The sequence below is a fragment of the Rhamphochromis sp. 'chilingali' genome (assembly GCF_963969265.1).
Source record: "Rhamphochromis sp. 'chilingali' genome assembly, chromosome: 5".
Lineage (NCBI taxonomy): Eukaryota > Metazoa > Chordata > Actinopteri > Cichliformes > Cichlidae > Rhamphochromis > Rhamphochromis sp. 'chilingali'.
In genome coordinates, this window is record NC_137932.1 from 650,921 (window position 1) to 676,891 (window position 25,971).

The 25,971-nt window shown below is 44.8% G+C and overlaps 2 protein-coding genes across 2 annotated transcripts in view; both read right to left on the reverse strand.

Annotated features, from left to right (window-relative positions):
• The window catches only part of znf395b (zinc finger protein 395b), a gene marked incomplete at its 5' end in the record, with an annotated part of 28,114 nt that extends 11,968 nt beyond the window's left edge, over nucleotides 1–16,146 (reverse strand). The window contains 7 exons of the mRNA XM_080882772.1: nucleotides 529–641; nucleotides 2,216–2,328; nucleotides 2,838–3,013; nucleotides 7,350–7,541; nucleotides 12,869–12,941; nucleotides 14,342–14,378; nucleotides 16,025–16,146. Of these exons, the coding sequence (XP_080738898.1) occupies nucleotides 529–641; nucleotides 2,216–2,328; nucleotides 2,838–3,013; nucleotides 7,350–7,541; nucleotides 12,869–12,941; nucleotides 14,342–14,378; nucleotides 16,025–16,146 (826 nt within the window). The remainder of the gene's footprint in view (nucleotides 1–528; nucleotides 642–2,215; nucleotides 2,329–2,837; nucleotides 3,014–7,349; nucleotides 7,542–12,868; nucleotides 12,942–14,341; nucleotides 14,379–16,024) is intronic.
• On the reverse strand, nucleotides 10,924–22,136 carry paqr8 (progestin and adipoQ receptor family member VIII). The gene is given in 7 exon segments (XM_080883530.1): nucleotides 10,924–12,784; nucleotides 12,869–12,941; nucleotides 14,342–14,378; nucleotides 16,025–16,158; nucleotides 16,301–19,952; nucleotides 19,955–20,446; nucleotides 21,262–22,136. Coding segments are annotated over 2 exon segments (1,062 nt in total). The 5' UTR covers nucleotides 20,415–20,446; nucleotides 21,262–22,136; the 3' UTR covers nucleotides 10,924–12,784; nucleotides 12,869–12,941; nucleotides 14,342–14,378; nucleotides 16,025–16,158; nucleotides 16,301–19,350.
• Nucleotides 22,137–25,971: the final 3,835 nt, after the last annotated feature.

The following is a 25,971-nucleotide window of genomic DNA, read 5'->3' on the forward strand; positions in this document are numbered from 1 at the left end:
GTAATGTTTATCAAGCTAATAAACGATGAGTGAATAACACACATGGATTGGAGCTGGAGTTTCTTTGTGTCACAGTTGAACAGCAGCTGTGTGTGAAACAGCTGTTTGGGCATCGAGCTTTAAGGAGTTCCTCCATCAACTCCTGTTCTCGATTCTTATCGTCAGATCTGTGCTCTACAACATCTCTGTTACAGCAAATATTATAAAAGTTAGTTGAGTTATAAACTATTAATAGTTTACTCCATGCCGTGTCAAACTGCTGACCACCTACTGGACCAAAGTCCACATTATTATAACTGAAGACTGGACAAATAAAACCTGTTTATTTTCTATAAAGCTTTATACAGTCACAGCTCTGCTAAAACCTTTAATGAAGTGCGTGCCATATATGTTCACCTCTTCCTGTTAAAAGGAAGTTTTTCCTTCCCACTGTCACCAAGTGCTTGTTGACTGATTGCTGAGGTGACTGCTATTGTGACTTGGTGCTATATAATTAAAATGAATATTTATGGTTGAGGAGATACAGACCAGGTCCAGGATCTGTTTGTGGAGAGCTCTGAACCACGGGGCTGCAGGACAGACTGGTCAGGACCATGGCTGCCATGATCTCATCCATCTCCACCGACTCCGGGCTGCGAAAGCTAAAGATAACATGCAGAAATATTCCGGTAAAAATCAGGTCCGCCCTCACATTCGCTGACCAAGCAGCAACATCTGAAACCTGGAACCAACAAATGCAGTTCCTCTACTGGCCACTTGAGGCCGTCTCAAACGAGTCTGTCCCCATAGAGTCCCATATTAAAAGGCTCAGTTTTACTGCAGACACAAACGTGTAGGCTTTAGCCCGTATGGATAGTTTCCCTCTTCATAACAACAACACAGGGGTCAAAACTGAATGCTGGTCACAGGTAGCTATAGGTGACCTGCTGCCCTCGGCCATTTTTATGCTTTTGCTGCCTTTAGGAGCCTTTTTAATGAAAACATACTAGGGCTGCCACAAACGATTATTTTGATAGTCGACTAATCAGATCATCATCCATTGGACGTAAAAGTATAGCTTACTGCACCAGCAGCATCTGCTCTTATATAACTATCATTAGCTTACAGCTTTAAGTGTTTCAGGTCTGTGCTAACTAAAAATAAAGACAAGATGATAGTTTATTAAATTTTAATGACATTTGCAGATTGTTTCGGTGAAGTTTAATAAACTCCTTGCTATCTAAAATATAACAGGACACCGGAGTAAATTCTGGAGCATCTCACACTTCTGATAATCAGCTGTCTGCTTGACGTTTATTCAGCTGTGTAAGAACTATAACTTTAATCTCAGCCAAACCGATTTACTCAGGAACAAATAAAATACTGAAAAAAGCCAAACAATAACATTTGTAAGTTATCTAAGTGACTTATATATCATGTTTAACCTGAGTAGCAAAAGACAGCGGTGGGTTTGAAAACGATTTGCCGGGAGTCCGGTGTTCTCACGGCTCTAGTTAGCCTAGCCCCCGGCTAGCTATCGAGCTAGTGGGTAACAGACGTCTCCGAAAACGTCGGAGCGCTTTTGAAAATATGCGGTGTCCTGATAAACTGAGCAGATATTTGAGGTTTACACAGCTACATTCTCGCCTGAAAATATGTTAAACGTTTATTTTGTGACCCAGAAAGAATAATAAGAGTAATATTAAAACTAACTAGCTGCCGCCATTGTTGGAAACTGAGCTGGGCCGCGCTATGAATTCTGGGACACAGCTTCTTCTTCTTCGGGGTTTAACGGCAGCTGGCATCCTTGTACATGCAGTGCTGCCATCTTCTGTTTCAGTCCGTTATTACACTCTTAAATCCTGCTACTTATTCCTGCGTCTTTTGTGATCTTACAAAGCTTCAAACGACGCGTCGACTATTAAATCAGTCGTCGACGATTTTGATAGTCGACTAATCGTGGCAGCCCTAAAACACACACGTCTGTGCTCGAGCTTCTTTCAGCCACTGACATTCTGTTGTTTATCATCAGACTGCTGCTAACCACTTAGTAGTCTGAGGTGCAGTTTGCTAATCAAATGTGTTAGCATTAGATGCTAACTTAGCACGTACAGTAACTTGTGCCTCCCAAAACAAAGAAACAAATCCACAACACGGCTAACACTGAGCTTTCAGTAAAGGGTGACATCATCTTTTCTATATGCACACGTACAGTCTATGCCTCGCTGTGCCTCACCTGTATGGCGCCTGCGCGGTGACGAGGTGCATTGTGGGTCCCACTGGCAGCGGAGCAGCCAGGTTGCTCTTGTAACGGCCGCTCTCAGCCTGGACGCAGCTCTGTCCGTACACCTTCAAAGCGAGGCAATGACACAGTGAGTTCCTCGTTCCAGCCTGGAAAAGTTGTCCATTTAGTGTCTCACCCTGGTTCAACAGAAATCGTCCACTCAGCTCGTCAGTGGACGCTGACACAACAGACAAAACACTGTTCAGGCCTTATATGGGTTAAGCTGTTTACATGCGTCTGCGGTACCCTGCTCCTGAGCCCCACTGTGGCCATGAATAAAGCAGTTAAGAGAATATTTCCTGTCCATCTGTGGCGTCCTGCTCGCAGACGGCATAATCTGCCAGTGAAACAGCGTGCAAGGAAGTGGCTGCCAGCCTCTGACCAGGCAGTGCATTACATCTAACACAGTGGAAAGAAATAATGATCGCATCAAGTTCTTTCTCAGTTTGGGTTTGAACTTTGGGACGCGTACCTTTGTGCTTATTGTGGTTCTAATGTGCTCAAAATGCCATGTAAGCCTGAATTTCACACACTGACACAACAGAATACATGTCATCTCTGTCAGGCTTCTCACCAGAGCGTGTTGCACGCCAGGCCCGTTGCTGCCCTGCTTTGTCTTAGAGATGCATGCCTGCCGTCCCACCGGGCAGGCCGCCGTCCCGTCTGGCCCCGCTCCAGCTCTGTCCTCGGGTCCCGTAGCTGCCATTGGTGCTGCCGCGCACACTGAGGGACTCACAGTGTGACACCTCCCTACACACAGGACGCCGAATGAAAATATGTCACAGCGTTATTCATCTTCCCACAGCCACGCAGCTAAAGTGCACCTCGGCGATGTCGGACTGTGACGTTACATAAAACTTCACCACAAACAAACATCCTTCGGTAACTTTGGTCGTAATTTCTGCCCAGCTTCCCTCTTAAAAGGATTAAATGATGAAGGCTATTTTCATCCAAGGAGAATATGCTCGCGGTGAACCACGGCATCAAATGACAAATATGCTCGGTCAATAAATACGGGGATGTAAACAGACGGCAGCTTTGCTGACGAGTGACTGTTGGCAAACACTCGTTCCATCTTGCATCTCTGCGCCTCACAGTGCAGCGCAACAACACCACAGGAGATTTGAAAAGGATTGCAGGGATCTGAAGGGAACACAGACTTGAGTGGATTTCGATCTGATCGCAGTCTTGCTGGAGTTTTGCTGTCTACTCCGATAAAGTAGGAAACTCATGACGCCTTATAGAGACCTAATTTGGCATTTGGGTAGATTCAGTGTGGCCTGTAGCCCACAGAGGGTGGGGGCAATGCTGCATTCAGTAAACGCAGGAATAATCCAGATATTTTGGCGACTTTGCAGTGGATTCACAGTGTTTCTGTGTGTTTTGGTGCTTTTTGACAAAGTCAATGACCCAAATTTTCTAAAGAGTGCATTTTGGAGTACATTCATGCTTACATCAATAACAATGCAAAAAATCTAAACTATATGTATAAAAGATCAGAAACAACATGGATTACTGCTTTATAAGAAAGCCCTCCACAAAGCCGGAACATCTTACTATTCATCACCGATTGAAGAAAATAAGAACAACCCCAGGTTTCTCTTCAGCTCTGTAGCCAGGCTGACAAACAGTCAGAGCTCTGTTGAGCCAACCATCCCTTTAACGTTAACTAGTAATGACTTCATGAACTTCTTCACAAATAAAATTTTTATCATTAGAGAAAAAATTACCAGTAATCATCCCACAGATGTAATATTATCTACAGCTACTCTTAGTACCATCGATGTTAAGTTAGACTCTTTTTCTCTAATTGATCTTTCTGAGTTAACTTCAATAATTACTTCCTCCAAACCATCAACGTGTCTTTTAGACCCCATTCCTACAAAACTGCTCAAAGAAGTCCTGCCATTAATTAATGCTTCGATCTTAAATATGATCAACCTATCTCTAATAATCAGCTATGTACCACAGGCCTTCAAGCTGGCTGTAGTTAAACCTTTACTCAAAAAGCATCTCTAGACCCAGCAGTCTTAGCTAATTATAGGCCAATCTCCAACCTTCCTTTATATCAAACATCCTTGAAAGAGTAGTTGTCAAACAGCTAACAGATCATCTGCAGAGGCTTATTTGAAGAGTTTCAGTCAGGTTTCAGAGCTCATCACAGCACAGAAACAGCTTTAGTGAAGGTTACAAATGATCTTCTTATGGCCTCTGACAGTGGACTCATCTCTGTGCTTGTCCTGCTAGACCTCAGTGCAGCGTTTGATACTGTCGACCATAATATCCTATTAGAGCGATTAGAACATGCTGTAGGTATTACAGGTACTGTGCTGCAGTGGTTTGTATCATATCTATCTAATAGACTCCAGTTTGTGCATGTAAATGGAGAGTCCTCTTCACACACTGAGGTTAATTATGGAGTTCCACAGGGTTCAGTGCTAGGACCAATTCTGTTTACATTATACATGCTTCCCTTAGGCAGCATCATTAGAAGACATAGCATACATTTACACTGCTATGCTGATGACACCCAGCTCTATCTGTCCATGAAGCCAGATAACACACACCAATGAGTTAAACTGCAGGAATGTCTTAAAGACATAAAGACCTGGATGGCCGCTAACTTTCTGCTTCTTAATTCAGATCAAACTGAGGTTATTGTACTCGGCCCTGAAAAGCTTAGAAATATGGTATCTAACCAGATTCTTACTCTGGATGGCATTACCTTGGCCTCCAGTAACGCTGTGAGGAACCTTGGAGTCATTTTTGACCAGGACATGTCCTTCAATGCACATATTAAACAAATATGTAAGACTGCTTTCTTCCATTTGTGCAACATCTCTAAAGTTAGAAATATCCTGTCTCAGAGTGATGCTGAAAAACTAGTTCATGCATTTATTACTTCCAGGCTGGACGACTGTAATTCATTATTATCAGGAAGTCCTAAAAACTCACTGAAAAGCCTTCAGCTAATCCAAAATGCTGCAGCAAGAGTCCTGACAGGGACTAGAAAGAGAGAGCAGATTTCTCCTGTTTGGGCTTCCTGTTAAATCCAGAATTCAAAATCCTGCTGCTCACATACAAGGTCTTAAATAATCAGGCCCCATCTTATCTCAATGACCTTGTAGTACCATATCACCCTATTAGAGCACTTCGCTCTCGCTCTGCAGGCCTACTTGTTGTTCCTAGAGTATTTAAAAGTAGAATGGGAGGCGGAGCCTTCAGTTTTCAGGCCCCTCTTCTGTGGAACCAGCTTCCAGTTTGGATTCAGGAGACAGACACTATCTCTACTTTCAAGATTAGGCTTCAAACTTTCCTTTTTGCTAAAGCATATAGTTAGGGCTGGACCAGGTGACCCTGAATCCTCCCTTAGTTATGCTGCAATAGACGTAGGCTGCCGGGGGATTCCCATGATGCATTGAGTTTTTCCTTTCCAGTCACCTTTCTCACTCACTATGTATTAACAGACCTCTCTGCATTGAATCATATCTGTTATTAACCTCTGTCTCTCTTCCACAGCATGTCTTTATCCTGTCTTCCTTCTCTCACCCCAACCAATCACAGCAGATGGCCCCGTCCGCCCGATTCTGCCGGAGGTTTCTTCCTGTTAAAAGGGAGTTTTTCCTTCCCACTGTCGCCAAAGGGCTTGCTCATAGGGGGTCATATGATGGTTGGGTTTTCTTTGTATCTATTATTGTACGATCTACTGTACAATATAAAGCGCCTTGAGGCGACTTTTGTTGTGAGTTGGCGCTGTATAAATAAAATTGAATTGAATTACTCCGTGATTCAGACTTTTTTCACAGCACTAAATGTTGGGGCGGACTATGGGCAGAAATCTGTGCCACCAGAAACTGAATTTGAATAAGTTAAATTTGAATTTGAATTGCTCGGATTGAATCTGAATTGTAACTGGGCCACATCTGACCCACGCAACACTCAGCAGTGCGATAACTGAACCATGAGAGCCAAAGGTTCCCAGACTGAGGTGCAAAAGTGTCACCTGGTTCTGTTATTGCTTTTCAGATGAACATGTTAAGCTTTTAGCTTATTAGGATCAAATATTCATATACAGAAGCTGGTGGCAACTTTCTTATTTGAGATATATGAACTGGTATAAAAGAAGAAGAAACAAGCAAAACAACGTACAATAATAACATAAAAGAAGCGGTGCTTAAACGGTATACAGTTTCATCATGCATCATATTTCACTGTATCAAAAAGAAATTCTTGAATTATTTAAAGAACTGGATATTTCTTTATTCACTTGCATGTAAAAGTTATTTACTGCTTAGAAACCTGCACCAAAGGGATTCTGCGGGGACACGAATCACTTCTCCCATTCTTTTCTGTGCACCCAAACGCAGCACAAAGCCCGATTTCCCCCACCTTCCCACCAATCAGCGCCAAGTTTCAGTAGTAAACAAGCGGCACCGTGTGGGAGTACCCCCGCCGCTGATTGGCTGAGCCGGGGCTTTCAGGAACACACCCCCGTTCCAACAACGTGTTCAGACACGAGTTTCGCCGGGAGGGACTGAGCCGGACCACAGAGCACAGCCGAGATTAAACTCGTTTCCAACGCAAAGTCACGTAAAAGCACGGCGTGATGATCCTGGTTACACGCGAGACATTTGGTGCAGCGATGAATTTCAGGCTGGAACGCACAAACAGTGACGTGAAAACAACAACACGCCAAAAACACAATAAATGAGGCCATTTCTGCAGTCGTATTAAGTTCGTGTAGTTTCCACGCATTATATTGCAAGGCAGTAAAACCTTAAAAACCCCGGGCGCGTGCAGCCGCACGCAAACGACGCTAACGCCGCAGATGGAACAACAGCCGCGCTTCCAGCTGAACGTGTCGCCTATTTGGGACTAAAAAAGATGCGTCATAGAAAAACAAGTCGCATTTTATGATCCCGCAATTACACGACTGATCTCCACCCGGCAACGCAGACTGGAATCCGGAGAGACCCCCCTCCCCCTCCCGCGGCTTACCCGGTGCACACACACAAAACTGTATGTTGGCTGTTTTCTGCAGAGCAAAACAGCCTCTCCGCTTCTAAAAACAGCGCGTTTTACTCACTCCGTCGGGGGGAAGTCCTCCGCTCAGAGCTGCAGCTGCGGGTCGTCGCTGCCTGGTAGTCCTGCCGCTCGCCGGGCTCGTCGGTCTGCCGGAGGAAAGGGGGGTTGGGTCGGTCGGATACGCGCCTACGTGTGTCTGCTCGGTGGACCAATGCCGGGGGTGACAGCTGGGCAAGAGCGCAGAGATATGAGCCTGCAGCGCGCCGTGCACAAAAGGATGATCTAGGTGAGGGGTTACCAGAGCATCATCATCGTCATCATCCAATCTCTGTCTGTCTGTCTGTCTGTCCGGAGCACACAAATCTGCTGCGTCTCAACATGAGCACCACAAACGGATCCCGTCCTTAAAAATGTTTTTTTTTTTTTTTTAAATCAATTATAGTCGACTTTTATGTAATTACTCTGCACTGTACCAAGATGCAAATCTTAAATATCAAAAAATGATGATCATATATTCCATAAACCAGGAGGTCACACAGGCAGACTATCTGTTATCAATCAGTTGTGTCAAACATATGGCCCGCGGGCCGTATCCGGACCAGCAAAGACTCCACTGGAAGGCTTTGCAGAGATTGACAAACACTGTTCACTATTCACGTGTTTGCAGGAGACAGTGTTGCCAGGTCAGGGTTTGAAAGGGTCCCATCACTTTTAAGTAACTCTTCATTTCATGTAGAGGCCCAGAGTCAGTTATAATTACAGTTATGTGGAAAAGCCGAGCCGTCACACGGCATCGATTTGTAAATGATTGGTTAAATACACGTTACATGTCCAAGATGTGAATTTTAGATTTATTTTTTTTAAACAAGCACATCTTTTGTCTTTTATTGATCCGACCCACTTAGGATGAAATGGTGCTGCATGTGGCCCATGAACTAAAATGTCTCCATATGGATGTTGTGTTTGGATCGTAGCTGCTATGATTCCACGCTGGACGTGTAGCACAGCCCAGTGATCAGATCCCCCACTAACTGTTTAATCAAATGAAAGAAGCTGAAAATGCACGCAGCGTATCGGCCACCAGCTTCACACGACAAAGTGCCTGGATACAGATCAAACAGGACTTACATGTGTGTTTTAAGCGTGTGCTGCAGATCCCCTTGCCTTTGTGTGTGTGTGTGTGTGTGATTGTTTCTGCGTGTTTGAGAGGCCGGATTAGTGTCGGCTGTCTGCACCCTCTCCACCAGACATCCAGTCAGCAGGGATTTTAGGGTCTGAGCGCCCAATCCTATAGTCCCAATATGATTCCTAAACCACACAGAATTCCTTCCCCGCTTTATTTCAGCCACTAATGCCACTGTGTTCCCTTCAAAGGCCGCTGGCAACTGCCTCTCCTGGTTAGGGAGATTAAAACAGACGAACAGTGCCAGGTTACATAGCAGGACCTACTGAGTGAACAATTAGAGCAGCAGGATTTTAACACTGTGCTGCTGTGCAATAGATAATCTAAGAGTTGTAGTCAGGCAGAAAACGTAGGAATCAGTAGGTGGTAGCAGAGTCTGCAAACTGGTTGAAATATCAGGTCATCCCAAAATGAGACATCCTCTATTTAACACAATGGTAGCAGACAATGAAGGTTACTTCTGCCATGCTAGCAGATGAAAATGCCAACACTCTGATGCTGTAATGTTTACCATACCTGCCATCTTCCTTTTTTGGCCGTCAGATTAAAATCCAGAGGTGACAGGGCTTTCTCCATCGCCGCTCCGAGACTCTGGAACAGTTCTCCCTCTTTTATAAAATCCTCTTCCTCTTTGGAAATCTTCAAATCAAATTTGATGACCTACCTTTTTCTCTCCTACCTACCTCTCTGACACCATTCAGTTTTAGTGATTCTGGTCTTTTATCTCATTGGATGATGTATGCATGTGTATATGTATACACATATTTTATGTTCTTGTGCATATGTGCATGTACATATATATTTCTACAAACAAGTGTATATGAGAGTAATATATATATATATATATATATATATATATATATATATTAATAGTAGGGGTGCAACGATACACAAATTTCACGGTTCGGTTCGATACTTTGGTGTCACAGTTCGATATTTTTTCGATACAAAAAAATGTTCATGCTTTTTTAATTTGTCATTTATTAATTATTATTAATTATAAATATATTTTAACTCAAAAGTACAGTTTTTAAATTGAATGTTGCTGAAACAACAAAGTAATAAAAAAATAAATCTATCTGATGGTTAAAATTTCCCTCATCTTTGGAAAAGAGTTTATTACAGAGAAATGGCTCTTTCAAAATAAAAGCTATACTATACGCTTCTTCTGGGCTATATTCTCAGCAGCATATTAAACATATCAGGTCCCCATAAGGAGAATCCTGTGCTAACGGCTGTCTAAATGACTCGGGTAAAGTTTGTAGCATGCGTGCTTGTTGTTTTTGTCTGCTTCCACTTGTCTTTGCACTAGGACAGTGGTTCTTAACCTTGTTGGAGGTACCGAACCCCACCAGCTTCATATGCGCATTCACTGAACCCCTCTTTAGTGAAAAATAAAATGTGATTTTTTTTACTGGTGCACAAAATGAGCCATGCATGTCATGGCGGAGGCTCTGCCGAACCCCTGAGACTGAGTCACTGAACCCCTAGGGTTCGATCGAACCCAGGTTAAGAACCACTGCACTAGGATGGTGTCGGAGTAAATGTGCAGTCATATTCGTTGTGTTCTCACTAGTGCTGTCAGCGTTAATCTGAAATGACGTAGCTCTGTATCTCTGACGCTCCACCCAAGTCCCCACACCAGGGTGAGTGATGCACATAATAAACGGCATATTAGAACTACATTGTAAACACAGGCTCAGCTGCTCAGTCCTATTGCATGCTGAAGCATTGTATGAAGCATGGCGACTTGATTTACAACACAGTAATGAACACTTTTGAGAAACGTCACAAAACTAAAGAATGTAATAAAAAATCAAACTCTGGGGTTGAAATTTTGAATATTCAAGTATCTCCAGGAAGGGTTAAGGAGCATGCATGCAGGAAAAGACTAGCAGCAATGTGCCAGGATGGCACAGTGATACATGCCATTGGAAGAAGGTTTGCCATGTCTCACAGCAAGAGTGTGGACAAGATAGCAATAGATGGGCCATTACATGAGTGGTCACAGCTGTAGAAAGGCATCAACCCAGGAACATGATCAGTAACTACTCCTTTGTGCAAAGAAGAACAGGGGGAGCTCTGCCAGAACTCCAGTGGGCTACTGTGCATGTTTCTGGTCAATCTTCAGACCCAGTACCACCCTTATGCTCCACAGTGGGTCCCGGGTTCCTCCTCGTGTGGATCAATGCCTGACCTTTTGTTGCCGAAGATTGAACTAATCATTTCATTCAAGTGTGTTGATCCAGGGTGAGATCTAAAACCTGCAGGACACCGTCCCTCGAGGCCTGGAGTTGCCCACCCCTGGTGGAAGTATTCGACATCAGTGTCTCCTGCTGAGCCCTCCCCACTTCACACCAGTGACCAAAACATCCCAGCATGTATAACTTACATTTTCAAACCCCAAGCAGACAATTAAGAGCACGTTGTTTGTAATAATGATCGGACAAAACAGTTTTCCACACCTTTAATGTACAGTGCTAAGATAAGCATTATCAGTTATGCCGGTGCTGCCTCACTAGGGTGTGTGTCATTTGAACACTTGAGTGGATTTACATGGTAAAGGATGGTGTGACAGCAGGCATTACAAGAATGATAACTCCACCCTGCTTTGAGATGTTGTGACCTTTGGTTCACATTAAATCGTCTGCAAATGCAGACTCCACTCCAATCATATCACCCGCTTTGTTCACAGAGCCAGTAATGCTGCGAGTCATCGGCTAAGCAGAGGAGCAGAGCTATGAAAGTATAAATGAAAACAGAAACACGAGGTGAGAAAAGTCCTTCTTATCACAACATGTGTTAACATCTGCATAGAGAAAAAAAAGTCACTTTATTTTTTTCATCATTTGTGACTCCGACCCTAAAATCTTCAGCACTCATTTAAAAATAGCTAGCAACAATATTAGCACAGATTTAAAGAAGAATAACAGTGTCCTAGCTAAAACCTGCAGATAAAACCTGCAGGGACACCGGCCCTCGTGGACTGAGATTGCCCACCCCTGGCTTAGAATAAGGAAGTGAGAGGAAATGATAACACTAATTTGAGCTTAATCAACCATGTCTGACCCAAAGATGTACACGCCCCCTAACGAACCTGCTTATGCTGATATTCAAACACAAACTTGGCTGGTTTGGCCATAGACTTCTTTGACACTGTGGACTCACTCAAATATTTTTACATACTCACCAGATAGCTAGCTAGCTAAAAGCCAAAAATATCCAGCAGCAGCAGAGCCTGAACCACAGACAGCTGTGTAGCTATCGTAACAGTGTGAAGCGTCCCCAAGAGAACGACTCGAGCAGTCTTTCTCATTCCACTGAAGACCAGACCAGGCCCAGAAATAAGGCAAGCACCCTGAACCCCGAGATGAAGTAAATGTGATATAATCTGTTATTAGCTTTAGTGGGCGTTTTTTAAGGCTTGGTGAGTCTTTAGCCTTAGCATGAGAATCTGTGGATACATATGATTTCAATCTTCTTAGCGCCAATGAGACAGCACATTTTAAAACTGATAAAATACGATCTGTAATAATAATAAAAAAAAAACTACAGGTGACACTTATTTAAACCAATCAGAAAAAAGCTTCATAACAATTACATGATTTGGTCGTTTCCCTGTTCTGAGTGTAGTTAACACACTCCAGGTGTAATTTCCCAGCTTACTCTGAAGCTAAACACACATGACAGCTATTGAAATTAACACCAGTGAGCACCAGTCAGAGTGAAATAAGCTCAAAGACTTGATAGATACGCCTGTGACGGACTGCTTTAATTTCTCAGCTTCAAGAGTTTTCGATTTTACCACTCTCACAGTAAATCAGTTCAGATAACTGCTTATATTTTCTATGTGATGAGTGGACGTACTAAAGGCAAAGACAGGAAAGTTCAGCTTACAGAATCCAGACTTCTACAAAGGCTTCCAAAATGAAGACTATAGGAAATTAAACAGCATCCAAATAAGTGAAGGTCTGATTTGTTAAAGACGAGGTATGGATGGTAGCTCGAGCTGGCACAGGACAGAGCCAACTTTCCCTCCTACCCTTCCTCTTCTTTTCCCGTCCATCTGTGCATTTGGGATATGATCAAGTGTGGGAAACTGGGGTTTCTTTGCAGCGGGATGTTGTGGATGATTTGTCCCTCCTCCGGATTCTTGGGAGCTTCTGTTTTCTGGGGTGTGTTGTGTGGTTGGGGTTAGTGTTCAGGAGTATAACTGATTGTTTAATTTGTTCCTGCTTTCGGCCTCTGTGTCGAGAGTGTGTGTGGAGGCATGTTTTTGTGGTTTCTCCATGTGGAGCCTGAAGAATCTAGGTCTGGGAAAAAAATCAGATAAGAAAATCTAAGTGCAAATGTTCATTTACATGCAACAGAAATGTCTTAATCTGTGGTGAACTCACCGGACGCATTTCCCGACTGTGTGGCAGTTGTTCCATTGGATCCTCCTCCTCCTCCTCCTCTTCCATCAACATACTGTGATGGAGCAGGACCAGAGTTAGGACAACAAGGACATAGAGTGCTGTAGGAATGAGTCCTGAAACCAGGAAGTGAGCTGGCATTTTTGCACTCTGGAAATTTTTAACGTTTTATCTTGTGCCATAAAAACATGTAAGAAAAATCACGTGGTCCTTACCAGGTTCCCAAATGATTTAAACAACGCGAAACGAACAACACCCCGTCTTTATTTATTTAACAAAAACTAAACCAAAGTCCCGACAGAAGGAGCGTGTGAGAGAAACAGAGTCCAGCTGGTGGACGGACGGCCTCGCACTCGTCCCTGGAAGACTTTGGTCTAAGAGGAGCTCGTGGTCGACTCAGTGGAATTCACTGTCGACGCTCACAAAGTAAGATTACTGGCCACAGCGTAGCAACAAAAGAGCTTTCCCCTCGCAGACGTCTGCGGCTGTCACGGCGAGTCAGTGGTCGTGGTGGTATTATGGTTGCTTGACCTTTCATGGTAAATTTGGGTGGTTTAAAATGAAGCGCTAATTTGGTTATTTTGCCCTTTTGTGCCTCGTTGCCTCTGCACTTCTGCTGACAGCCGGCCCTCCAACACATCAGCACATATCCACGGTTTAATGTGTTTGTCTAAGCTCACTGCAGCATACTGAGATTGTTTTTTGAAACATCCTAATCCAATCAGGGTTTTGCAGGTAACTCTCACGAACATATAAAAAGCCTTAATAATCTTAATCTCTTCCTGACACTGCACAGCAGCGGTCAGTCTTAATCTGCAGAGACAGCGCTGTGATATTGGAAACAAAAGGTCAGCGCTTCCCTGCGTCACTTTAAAGAGCTGTTTCGCGTTTTAAATGGAGGCAGCGCACGTCTGTTTCCCTTTCATCTGAACTAAAATAAGTCTTTATTCACTTTTTGGTTGTTGTTTTGTTCCCTGCGTTCGTCTCTGCCAGTTTGCATTCATTGTGACGTTTCTCAGTAAAAACTAGAGAAGGCTGCGTGGAGTCCTTGAAGTTTTTATATTTGAATGAACATCAACGTTTCCATTTAATCATTTAAGTAACATCCTGCAAATGCAATAAACAGAGGAGCAAATGCTACAGCTGAAAGTAATCATTAGTATTCTGGATTTTGGTATGAATTTGTTTTTGCCTTGCATCTTTATTTCAGCGCTCCACATATGCAGTAAAAGTCTTTTTGTAGAGATTTCAGATAAAAACAAAGATGATTTCTGTCACATAATCGATTATTTTCATCTGTCCCACCCAGCCTGGCTCTAATGAGCCAGCATCACTGTCTCTGCCTCCCTTTTGACTCTTCATAATTAGCCAGTTATGGCTCATAATTGGAAACTAATGAACTGTGGCAGGTACTGCATGCAAGTTAGTTTCTGAGAACAAAGAGCCAGTTCATACCACTGCTCCGCTCACGTCATAGGCGTTGCTGCTGCTCCTGTAAACGACAAGAAGGAAAAGTGGAGGTCATTAAGCCGTATGATGGCATGCTGCTGTAGATTTGTTCCTCATCCACACAGAGTGCAAACAAAGGAGCAGAGTCCTATTTACATGCCAATGTGCCATTTTTGTTTTATGGCTCAAAACTCTGTCCATGTGTCATCGTTTTTTTCTCTCCTTCTACCTTTTCATTAAACATATCGACCACGACTTATAAGTGCATAGATTTACCAGTCCCATTGTCCACAGCTGTGTGCACGCTCTCACAGCCCAGCCCCAAATCTGAGAGGGCTGCTTGGACCACGAGGGCTAAAGCTAAGCTCAGCTGAGGGCAGGATACATTCCTCATTTAGCTGCTTGAATCGGGCCAAACTCATGAAAAACTTTGATCAGAATAAAATGAATTGGAAATTTAGCTTCTCTGGAAAAACGTCAAAATCACTCGGACTGGTTTCAGATTGCTTTGAGAAAAATTGTCCTTCATAGTTTGTTACACTTGCATTCTTCCTAGTAGCCAGCAGGTGGCGACAACTCCACAGAACAAGTCAGAAAAGACAAAAACCATGGAAAACTATACCAGTGGCTAACAATGTGTCAGTGAAACGCTGCTAGCAGATCCAGATCCAGACTGTTCTCGTCATGTCCAGTTTCAAAGAAAGTGATGGCAAAAACACCCATGCAGATGTCCCATCTTTTATATACAGTCTATGGAAATGTAAGACTTCAGGCCAGATTTGGACTTGCTGGTACAAATTTGTGAAAGCTTTAATGTACTTTGGTAAAACTGGAGTCTGGATTCTGCTCGACCTGTCTCAGGTTTTGGGACTGAACAAAGACGTCTGACTGCACTGAAATGTGTCTCGAGGAGTTGAGGCTTTCTCCAGATGTGCCTCGTGGGTTTCTAAAAAGCAGCTTGTCTAAGATCACGCACTGATCTGATCATCTATCGTTCTAAAATTTCCACATGTATCAGTCCTGTGAGGATGTGAGACCATATGTACACAACTCAATCAATAAACAATAAATTATATTGGTGCCAGATTGTTGCCACGCTTTATGTAAACAACCACTCACCGTGATGTTCCTGTTCAAGTCCAACTCTTCTAAATGAAAAAGCAGCAGGTGATACGAGTGTTGTTTCGCCTCGCAGTTCGTCACTGTTATGTGTCTGGCATGTAAACCACAATGATGGGCGTTTAAACACATGCACACACTAATGTGTGTAAAACTCCCGCCAGGGCGCGCACACACACACACACACACACACACACACACACACACACACACACACACCTCATCGAGGTCATTAGGGTAGTGACGCTTTATGAGCCCAGCCCATTTGGTGCAGCTGCCAGATCACAGAGTGATTTGTGTCTGCGTCTTCCTCTTTCAACGGGCAACACCCTTCATCAGAAACCAGCTATCGGGTCTGACAAGCTTTGGGAGAGTGATGAATGGTGAGCAAAGTCTACAGGAAAATGAAGAGAGCCAACTAAAACCAGACTGTGTTGGTCAGGTCCCCGGACTCTGCTCCTGGCTCCTTTAATTCCCAGCATATTCCAAGCTTTTTAAGCAGGTAAACAACAGGAAAAGAGACAAAAGCACCCGAATGGATGTCCCATTTCATCGGCACACATTGCTCACCTGTTACACTTGGCACAAAGAGCCACAAGAGTGACGCTGAGGACGAGGAAGGCGACGAGGGAGATGACGCCCACCTCTGGAGAAAACCAACCCAGTACACCGACCATCCCAACTGGAGCCATTCTTGAAGTCTCCTATAAAGAAATAAAAACACAACAACATTAAAGGAGCTGTGAAGTAAAGTTCACGTGCACACAGTGGATCCTAGCTATGTGAAACTCCTGTGAAAGAACCATAACTATACACTGTAAGGCAAAATAAAACTAAAGGGCTCACAGCTTACGTCGCGTGCTGCTTGGCTCTGTAACTGTCACCAGCTGCTCGCAGTCATTCAACTGCCTCTGCTTTATGTGGCTCAAAGCATTCAAACAAGTTAGGGAGGGACCAGTTATCCAGTCTGTTATGAAGGAGGTGCTCGCACAGCCCATAAACAACCTATTGTCTCGTTCATTATCTCTGAATAACACTTGCGTCTGTCATGCCTACGCATTCCAGAAAAGCTGGAATGTGCATTTTATCGGAAAACTCCTGTCTGACTTATTTAAAAGATAAAATAGATGAATCGATACAGGAAGCTGTAGTGTACAAACGATAATAAACAAAAGCAGCTGTTTCCTAGAAAACACTGCAGGTGGTCACAGGCCAGCAGCTGCTTCGACCTCTAATCTTTACGCACTTTAACTATACAGTCATCTTCAAGCTATGGTAATACAGTGTTTTGTGTTTTTTAACTCAGGACCGCCACAGGCACAAGAAACGTGTTATTTAAATGTGCTGTATTTTGTCGGTGACATGGCTCTGTTCTGGGGATATGTGGAAAGATCCCAGCACAGAACCATCATGACGGGGTCAAGGCATGAGGAGGAGGTGGTGGTGGTTTGGGCGAGGGGGTTGCAAAGTGGCTTGCAGTGCAACTGTAGAGTACATAAAGCAGATAAGCAGCTTATTTCCTATATGAGGTTTTCAGCAAAGACGTTAGCAGTGATGCGATGATGTGTGCGATCAGACTTTTTATATAATCCTGTCGACTCTGGGGTTTCAGAGGATATACAGTACACAAAAAGACACACACATGCTAGCTTCTCCATGTTTCTCACTGTACCGGCAGCTGATTGGCTCTGGCAGGTGAAATTATTCCCACAAAGGGTGTATTAGACAAAAAAAGGATCTTTGTTCTAATGCAGAGCACTGTCTGGACCTGGATCCAGACTGAAGGGATTATTCTGCTTTTGCAGGCTGCAGTCTCAGCTGTGCTCATGGAATTACAAAGATTAATTTGAATAGGGTCAAGACTTAGTTTCATGACTAAGGGCTCATACCGTAGAGTAACTCCTGGAGCAGTTATCAGACCAGCTGAATGGTTGCGCACATGAACGGGTACTTCCTGTTAGGCAGCAAGTATAACCAGAGCATGGTGTGGAATTACAGTGTTTAATGGTTCCAGTACAGTCGAGTGACGGTCCTACATTTGTCCAACACATATGATCCAGTTTGACACACACACAAACAGGATATGCCACCTTTATGAAAGTTTGACATAAACAAGTATTCAGAGAATTGCAGTGGTGTTCCCCAGCACTTGCACAACACCCACACGTCCTCGCCTCACCACCCCGACTTGCATATCTTTGTGAGGAATGACACGAACACCAAGCAACGCGCCCACACCCATTACCTGTTTAACAGCCCCATCCTGTCACGATGACCTCCCGGAGCCCCGCTCTGTACCTCTCAGCAATTTTCCTTTTGCTGATATTCACATGAGATATGCTCAGCAACACAAAGTGAAATCAACAGCCACTCTTCCACAGCATTTCAGGTATTTGGACCATAGCCACGAATGCAGCAAACAAATAACTCTCTTCGCTTCCATTTGAAGAATACTAAGTGTAGAAGATTACTCATTATCATTGAATCTCTGCATACAGAGCTCATGAACAGGCTGCTGGGACACATATTTAGGTGATGTATTTCAAACGACATATACTTAATCGCTTTCGTCCTGAGACTTCCAGCAGAAAGATCGAACAAGTTCAGAATCGTTTGGGAAAAAGGCCCAGTTGTGCCCAAGAGCTACAAAACCTGCCCAGTAGCACTTTTAAAGGATGCAGTGTGAAGTTTGTCACGTGGAGCATGTTTACTGTGCACAGGAAACGTGAACAGACATAAAGACCCATCCAAAGGAGAAATCAGCACAGAGTCTTGATGAATCTGCTTTGGGACAGAGCTCAGCTAACCTATCACAGACAAGTCTACATGCTAGACAGCCAGTGCACTCACAATCAAATGAATACAGGTAAGGAATCAAATATTGTTCACTGCTGCTAAACGTGGACTTTCAACCTCAAAAGTAACCCAACAAGAGGAAACCACCGTACCCAGCCAGGGTCCAGCACACAAGCCTGTTAACAACCGCAACTTTTCATTCATGCCATCCTTTTCTAAGAAGTCAAACAACCACATATAAAGTGGTGACTCACTGAACCTGACCTTTGTTACCTTTGGACAAAGTCGACTCCCTCCTCTTTGAGATAAGCTGACAGTAATGAGGGTGGCATGAATTTTCTAATAAAACTGGAGTAGCAGAGCCTCACAAAATGTGGAAGTATCCCTTTAAAAGGAGCCTGACTCGCTCCCATTCTGGGCCGTCCCGTAAACTCTCACAGGGGGAAACTTTCTTCACATAATAGATACAAAAGGTGCGGCCGCAGCCTCAAAGTGCTCGACATACAGTCTGTGTAGCGGAACAAAGAATGGCCGAAACCTCAGATACAATAACCTACTTTCCTCAATGGGAACAAACAGGGTCGACAAGATATAGTGTTTAGCTTCCATTATAATGCCTGTAAACACACGTCGCTCACAGCCCGCTCCACACAACCTCCAAAGTTTATCGTGTTTCTGGTCTCTCACGTGAATTTCAGACGAGGACAAAAGCGCGTTAAGTTGATCTTCTCTGAACGTGATGTACAGTATAAATGTTTGTGTTCTCGATACGTTTCCAGCAGCATCCAGAGACGATTTTAGGTTATCGTGCTCCTGGATTACTCTGAGCCTCTGTGACCAGTTACATGGGAGGGTGACTCACTGTGGAAAACTTCACTCAGCTGTACTTAGCACATTAGAGCAACTATTTCTTTCATGAATCAGCAGTTAAATCTTCAGATATACCAGACCGGAAGAAGTTTCAGAGTATTTTATTCTTCAAGTATTTCCGTGATAAGATAGTCCTTTATCTGAATCTTTTAGACAAAAGTAAATATATGTATTTGGTTTTGTTATTAAAATAATTATGATTTGCTCTTTGATTTTTCTTCGTTGCGCTCTCACTCGTCTTTACTCTGCAGTGCCTTGCTCATGTGCCTCATTGCGATCAGCGCCGTCAGGATACAGCACACGAACAAGACGGGGAAGGATACGCACGCCCACCACAACTGCCGCTCCCCAAATAACTCCACCACTGTATCCCTCCACCGGGCGTAGTCCTGGAACAAAGCCTCCAGCTGGGACAAGGTGCACAGGGACAGAAGCACGTGGAAGATTTGATGACCCTGGCCTGCAAAGTCACAGTTGCCTGGAAAGAAGCGCTCAGGGATGGAGCAAGAGAAGAAGAGGGCAGACAAGAGGAAACAGGCAATCTGGAGAGCGTGGAAGGGTAGCGAGGGCTCCTGTGACCAGGAGACAGTGAGCAGGCGGTGGGCTACGGGGCTGATATCCAGCACGTACGCTAGGCCGGTGGGGATCAGCTGGCACACTTTACGCTGAGGTGGATATGGCCACCTGTACCTGAACTTGGCGTAACAGCAACCGGTGCAGGAGAGCCACCCAAAGAAGGCGGCGCCAGGCAGAAAGATTACCCCAATGCGTTCTCGCCACGCTGGCTCAGACGCGTTGAAATAGTGGCCGAGCGAGCACCCATACTGATACAGGCCACACCCACGTAGTCCAAGAAGAAGAAGTAGTGCGCGCGTTCGGAGTGAGATTGCAGGAGATGAGCCGCCACACTGAGGTACAGATATGTGAGAGATGACACCAAGAACAGGAGCAGAGGTAGCGAGGTAACGTCATCCAAGGTGCACCCCAGGGTGTCTACATTGGCCCACCAGCGGAGCAGCAGGACAGGACCGGCCAGCAAGTGGGTCCACACGTTCAGGGACTCATTATGTTTCCGGAAGAGGCTGAGGAGGTAGCAGTGCCAGTCTTGCTGGACAGGACGGTATCCTGACAGGATGTAGGGTTCCCGGAACAGGCTGGGTACCTGGGAGGCAGTGACGGTGGGGCTGGGCGGCAGTAAAGAGAAAGGGAGGAAGTCTGAGAGGTGAGGGAGACGACGCAGGTGCTTGGTGCTCAGTGCTATGGTGCTGAGCCGCTGCAAAACCTCAGTCGACATCTTGATGATGAAGAACCAGAGGACAGAGCACCCTGTGGGAGAGATTAGATTAATGCAGGCTTTAAAGCAGAGGACTCAACGCGTTAAATTAAACCTCACGGGAGCACGCGGTGCGCTTTGATGTCACATTCAGAAGACATTTTTAGATGTGGATCAGCGGCAGGAAGCTGGGGATAAGATACAAAACAAAACAGATGAGGGGATCAAAAATCTCACAAAACCAGCCAAAAACATGCCAACAGAGACTGGTTTGGAAAACTCTGGAACCAAGCCGCTGCAGTTGGCAGTGTTTCCACTGTTGGTCCAGGCTTGGACTTCTGTGACATTCCAATTAAGAGCTTTCAGTCGCCAAAAGAAAAACGGCCAACAGGAGACCTTTAATTACGTAAGCCAGACATTCTTCTCTTTTTGTGTCATGTGCACCGGAAAAGCAGCTATGCAGTCAAACCTGTAACCATCACCCACCTGTGGTGGGAGGAATGTTGTCACAAAGCAACCCAGCACCTCCGCAGACAGCACGCACACCCGCCCATCCAGAACGCAGCTTCTGAATCTCCTCCTAAAAGGGTGCGCCCCTCTCTGCTGGCCCCCTCTCTGTTTCCCCTTGACCATGAACACCAGCACCCATTTAGAGCTTCTGAACGGCCTTTTGACCTGAGCCGCTTTCTGTGAGGAGCCCATTCAAGTTTGTCCAAGGTAACCCCGCATTAAAAAAAGGGAAAGAGGGGTAAGACGTCTCTTTTTTTCAACATTAAAACGAAGAAGCTCCGTGAGCCACACAGAAAAAATAGACTGCACTTCTTCCATCATATATGCATTTATATGACGACAGAAAAAAGAAACATACCTGCAACACAGGACACCTGTTGCCCGTCTGGACTCACGCGTCACTCCAAGAAGGTGGAATAAGACGTGTGCAGCAGCGCTTCTTCTCATACAAACACAGGGGGAGAACTACCACATGCTGGTTTAACGAGATGTTTCCGACGCTGCAGGGCGAAGGGAAAAGGCCTCAAACTACTGACCTGAGAGGCCGGAGGGGTGGGCGGGGTCAAAGTGACCAGAAACGCCCTCAAATGTAGTCGCCAACGCTTTGAGGGCTGTGACTGTTACACTCCGGAGCTGAGCTCAGTGTGCCCGCGGTGTCTGCACTCACCTGCTCATTAGAAGACCAGTTTATCGGCACACTTATTAAAACACGTGTTGTTATTATTTTTATCTGGATTGTTTTTGTTTGTGATCATTAATTATTATTAAGTTGACAATAATTGTTTAAACGACTGAAGGCACATCATGGCCAAAGTCATACCGTATACATGCACGTGTGTCTCCATCTACTGGTCTGCACTGCGCACTGCACTAAGGCGGTTTGCACTCAGACGTAATGAGAATGTGACAGTATCCTGGTAACCTGAGGTGATCACATGTCCAACTTTATGTGGCCAACATCTTTAACCAAAATCAGGTCTTATTTGCTGTTATTAGTTGAACTTATTAGTCCAAGCGCCATGTTTCCCACCTTTATAATGTCTATGATGGTTTCTCCCTCACACCCAAACTCTAACCAGTGAGTGTAACAAGACTCATAAGACCACTTATACAGATATTATTGTATTTGGTGAGGGAGTTAAGATAAGATAAGATAGAACTTTATTAATCCCTCGGGTGGGTTCCTCTGGGAAATTCGACTTCCAAAAAAAGCACAGCAACGACCGAAGTTACAGTTACAGAATTGTTATATATATACACACACACACACACACACACACACACACACACACACACACACACACACACACACACACATATATATAAATACAGAGACAAATATAAATAAAATATACAAAGGGGATAAATAGAATAAATAGGAATAAAAATAAAAATACAAGTGAATTGCACATTTCAAGTATTGAGTCTATTGCACTGTTGACTATTTACAAAAAGTATTGCACAAAAGGTATTGCACAGTGAGGTGAAGAGGCACTACAGCTTAGTTGTTCCCCCCTCCTTTGTCCTCCTGTTTCCCCTCCCTCTCCCCTCCAGAGAGGAGTTAAACAGTCTGATGGCGTGTGGGACAAAGGAGTTTTTAAGTCTGTTAGTTCTTGTCTTGGGGAGAAGCAACCTGTCACTGAACAGACTCTTCTGATTGTTTATGGCCGTGTGCAGAGGATGCCCAGCATTGTCCATAATGTCCATCAGTTTCTTTAATGTCCTTTTCTCTGCCACTGTCACCAGAGTGTCCAGCTTCATGCCGACCACAGAGCTAGCCCTCCTGATCAGTTTCTCCAGCCTGGATGAGTCCCTCTTTGCTGTGCTGCTCCCCCAGCACACCACAGCATAGAAAAGTACTCCAGCAACCACCGACTGGTAAAACATCCTCAGGAGCTTCCTGCAGATGTTAAAAGACCTCAGCCTCCTGAGGAAGTACAGTCGGCTTTGGGCTTTTTTATACAGGTGCTCTGTGTTGCATGACCAGTCCAGTTTATTGTCCACCCACAGCCCGAGGTACTTGTACTTGTTGACCACCTCCACCTCCTCCCCCTCTATCTGAACCGGCAGTGGACCTTCTCTAGACCTCCCGAAGTCCACAACCAGTTCCTTAGTCTTTGAGGTGTTGAGTTGCAGGTGGTTTGTGTGACTCCATGCGACAAAGTTCCTCACCAGACTTCTGTACTCCTCTTCCTGATCATCCCAGATACACCCCATGATGGCCGTGTCATCTGCAAACTTCTGAATATGGCATAATTCAGAGTTGTAGCAGAAGTCAGAGGTGTACAGGGTGAAGAGAAGAGGGCACAGCACAGTTCCCTGTGGTGCTCCTGTGCTGCTGACCACAGTGTCAGACGTGATGTCCTTCAGCCTGACGTACTGTGGTCTGTTGGTGAGGTAGTCGGAGATCCAAGCGACCAGGCAGGGGTCCACCTCCATCCTGTTCAGTTTTTCCTGAAGCATACAGGGCCGGATGGTATTAAAGGCACTGGAAAAGTCAAGAAACAGTATCCTGACCGTGCCTTTTCCCCCATCCAGGTGTGAGTGGGCTCTGTGTAGGAGGTACAGGATGGCATCCTCCACTCCGACACCCGCCTTGTATGCAAACTGTAGTGGGTCCTGGGCATGTTGTACCTGTGGTCGGAGGAAGTTGAGGAAGAGCCGCTCTAGAGTCTTCATAAGATGTGACGTCAGTGCCACCGGTCGGAAGTCATTCAGCTCATTGGGCCGGTTCTTTTTGGGGACCGGGACGATGCAGGATGTCTTCCATAGGGCGGGCACTCTCCCCAGTCGCAGACTGAGGTTGAAGACTCGTTGTAGCGGCTCCCCAAGTTCAGCAGCACACGCCTTTAGCATCCTAGGACACACCTTGTCTGGGCCTGCTGCCTTTCTGGGGCGAAGCTTCCTCAGTTGTCTCCTGACCTGATCCACTGTGACACTGGGAGATGTTTGGGAGGAGGGGAGGGGGGGAGATGTCTTGCTGCTGAGAGAGGGATTGGAGGAGGGGGGTGTCTTAGTGTCAGGAAGGGGGGGAAGCGAGGGAGGCAGGAGAGTGGGGAGAGGACTCTGTAGTGAAGGTGAGGGTGAGGGTGGGGGGGTTGTGGGCTGGTCAAACCTGTTGAAGAAGTTGTTGAGTTCGTTTGCCTTCTCCACAGTCCCCCCCCCCCCACTGTGCTTTTCTTGGTGTTGTGGCCTGTGATGGTTTTCACACCATTCCAGACCTCCCTCATATTGTTCCTCTCCAACTTCTGCTCCACCTTCCTCCTGTAGGTGTCCTTTGCTTCCCTCAGGCAGCGTTTCACCTCCCGCTGTGCTGCCTTCATCTCCTCCTTCACTTTGCTCCTGAAAGCCTTCTTCTTCATGTTGAGGACAGCTTTGACTTCCTGTGTTACCCACGGTTTGTTATTAGGATAACACCGTACCGTCTTAGCAGGGGCGACTGTGTCCACACAAAAGTTGAGGTAGTCTGTAAGACAGTGTGTCGCCCCCTCTATGTCCTCACCATGTGGGCTCAGGAGCACATCCCAGTCTGTGGTGTCATAGCAGTCTCTCAGAGCATCCTCCTTTTCTGGGGTCCATCTCCGGATGGAGCGCGTTGTGACAGGCTGCCTTTGGACGAGGGGTGTGTATTGTGGCTGTAGGTAAACCAGGTTGTGGTCTGACTTCCCTAGTTGCACTCACGTTAAATCTTTGTCCTACATGTGATCATGCTGAATCGGTTATAGCAACATTTTCCACACCTATGCCTCGGAGCACAGGTGTGAAGTTCCAGGGATTACAGTCAGTGCTGTGAAAACGTTTTTGCTCCCTCCCTGATTCGTGTTTGCATTTTTGTCACGTTTGAGATCATCAAACTAATATTAGACATAGATGGCCAAATACAGAATGCAGTTTATATATGATGATTTCATTTATTAAGCAGAAACAAAATGCTATCCAAACCTGCCCTTTATTAAAAACTAAGTGCCCCTCGGTGAGTTCACTCTCGTTAACCACACCCAAGCCTGACTAGCAGGTGACCCAGCCCTACTGCCAGACCTGTCGAAGAAATCACTTAAACAGAACCTATCTTACAAAGTGAAATAGGATAAAAGATATCAAAACCAAACCAAACAAAACCCACGTCAAGCCATCACCTAAAGAAAGTCATTAACACGCAAAGGTTAAAAAGCATTTTCTAAGGCTTTGGGACTCCAGAGAACCACAGTGAAGGTCATTAAATCCAAATGGAGAAAACTATAAACAGTGGCCAGGAGTGGCCCACCTACCAAAGTTGCTCCAAGAGCATCAGCGACTCATCCAGGAGGTCACAAAAGAACCAAAAAAACATCTAAAGAACTGCAGGCCTGACTCACCTCAGTTTAGGTCAGAGGTCATTCAACACCGGGCAAAAAAGGCATCCATAGAAAGGAAGTATTTCAGTGTTATTGCTAACTACTCCCAAGCTAATGTTGTGTTCAGCCTTTACAATACAAATGAGACGTGCATGATCCCTAAACCTCGTCCCCAAACACACAACTGTCTGCTGTACCTCAGCCCTCCTGAGATAAGTGACAGATCAACATTTGGTAAGTTCCCCAGACAAAAGACACAAAACAGCCGGCTATGAGATGGAATTATAAACTCACTGAAAACCAAGCAATCAAAAAATAGGACAGAACAGGGAATCACGCCCACATTTACACTAGAGGGATAATATTAAATGAAAAAGATGAAGAATTCTGCAGAAATGACATGCGTGATGCTCAGAATTTGTTGGCTTGATGTGTCGTCCTCGTGCCCCACAAACATGTTTTTGGTTTCTGGCCACACTTTGGTAATTTGACACTAAAATGATTCCTGCGAAATTTCAACCCTTTAGATATGGAACGCCAGGACTGCCATAATGAATTAATTAAATACACCATTAAATAATTAATTAAATGTGGCAATAATTAATTAAAATTGGAATTAATTAATTAAATAAATAGTTATGACACATGCAATTAATTAATTATTGACACATTTAATTAATTATTTATGTATTTCACATTTTAATTAATTATTGACACATTTAATTAATTAATTA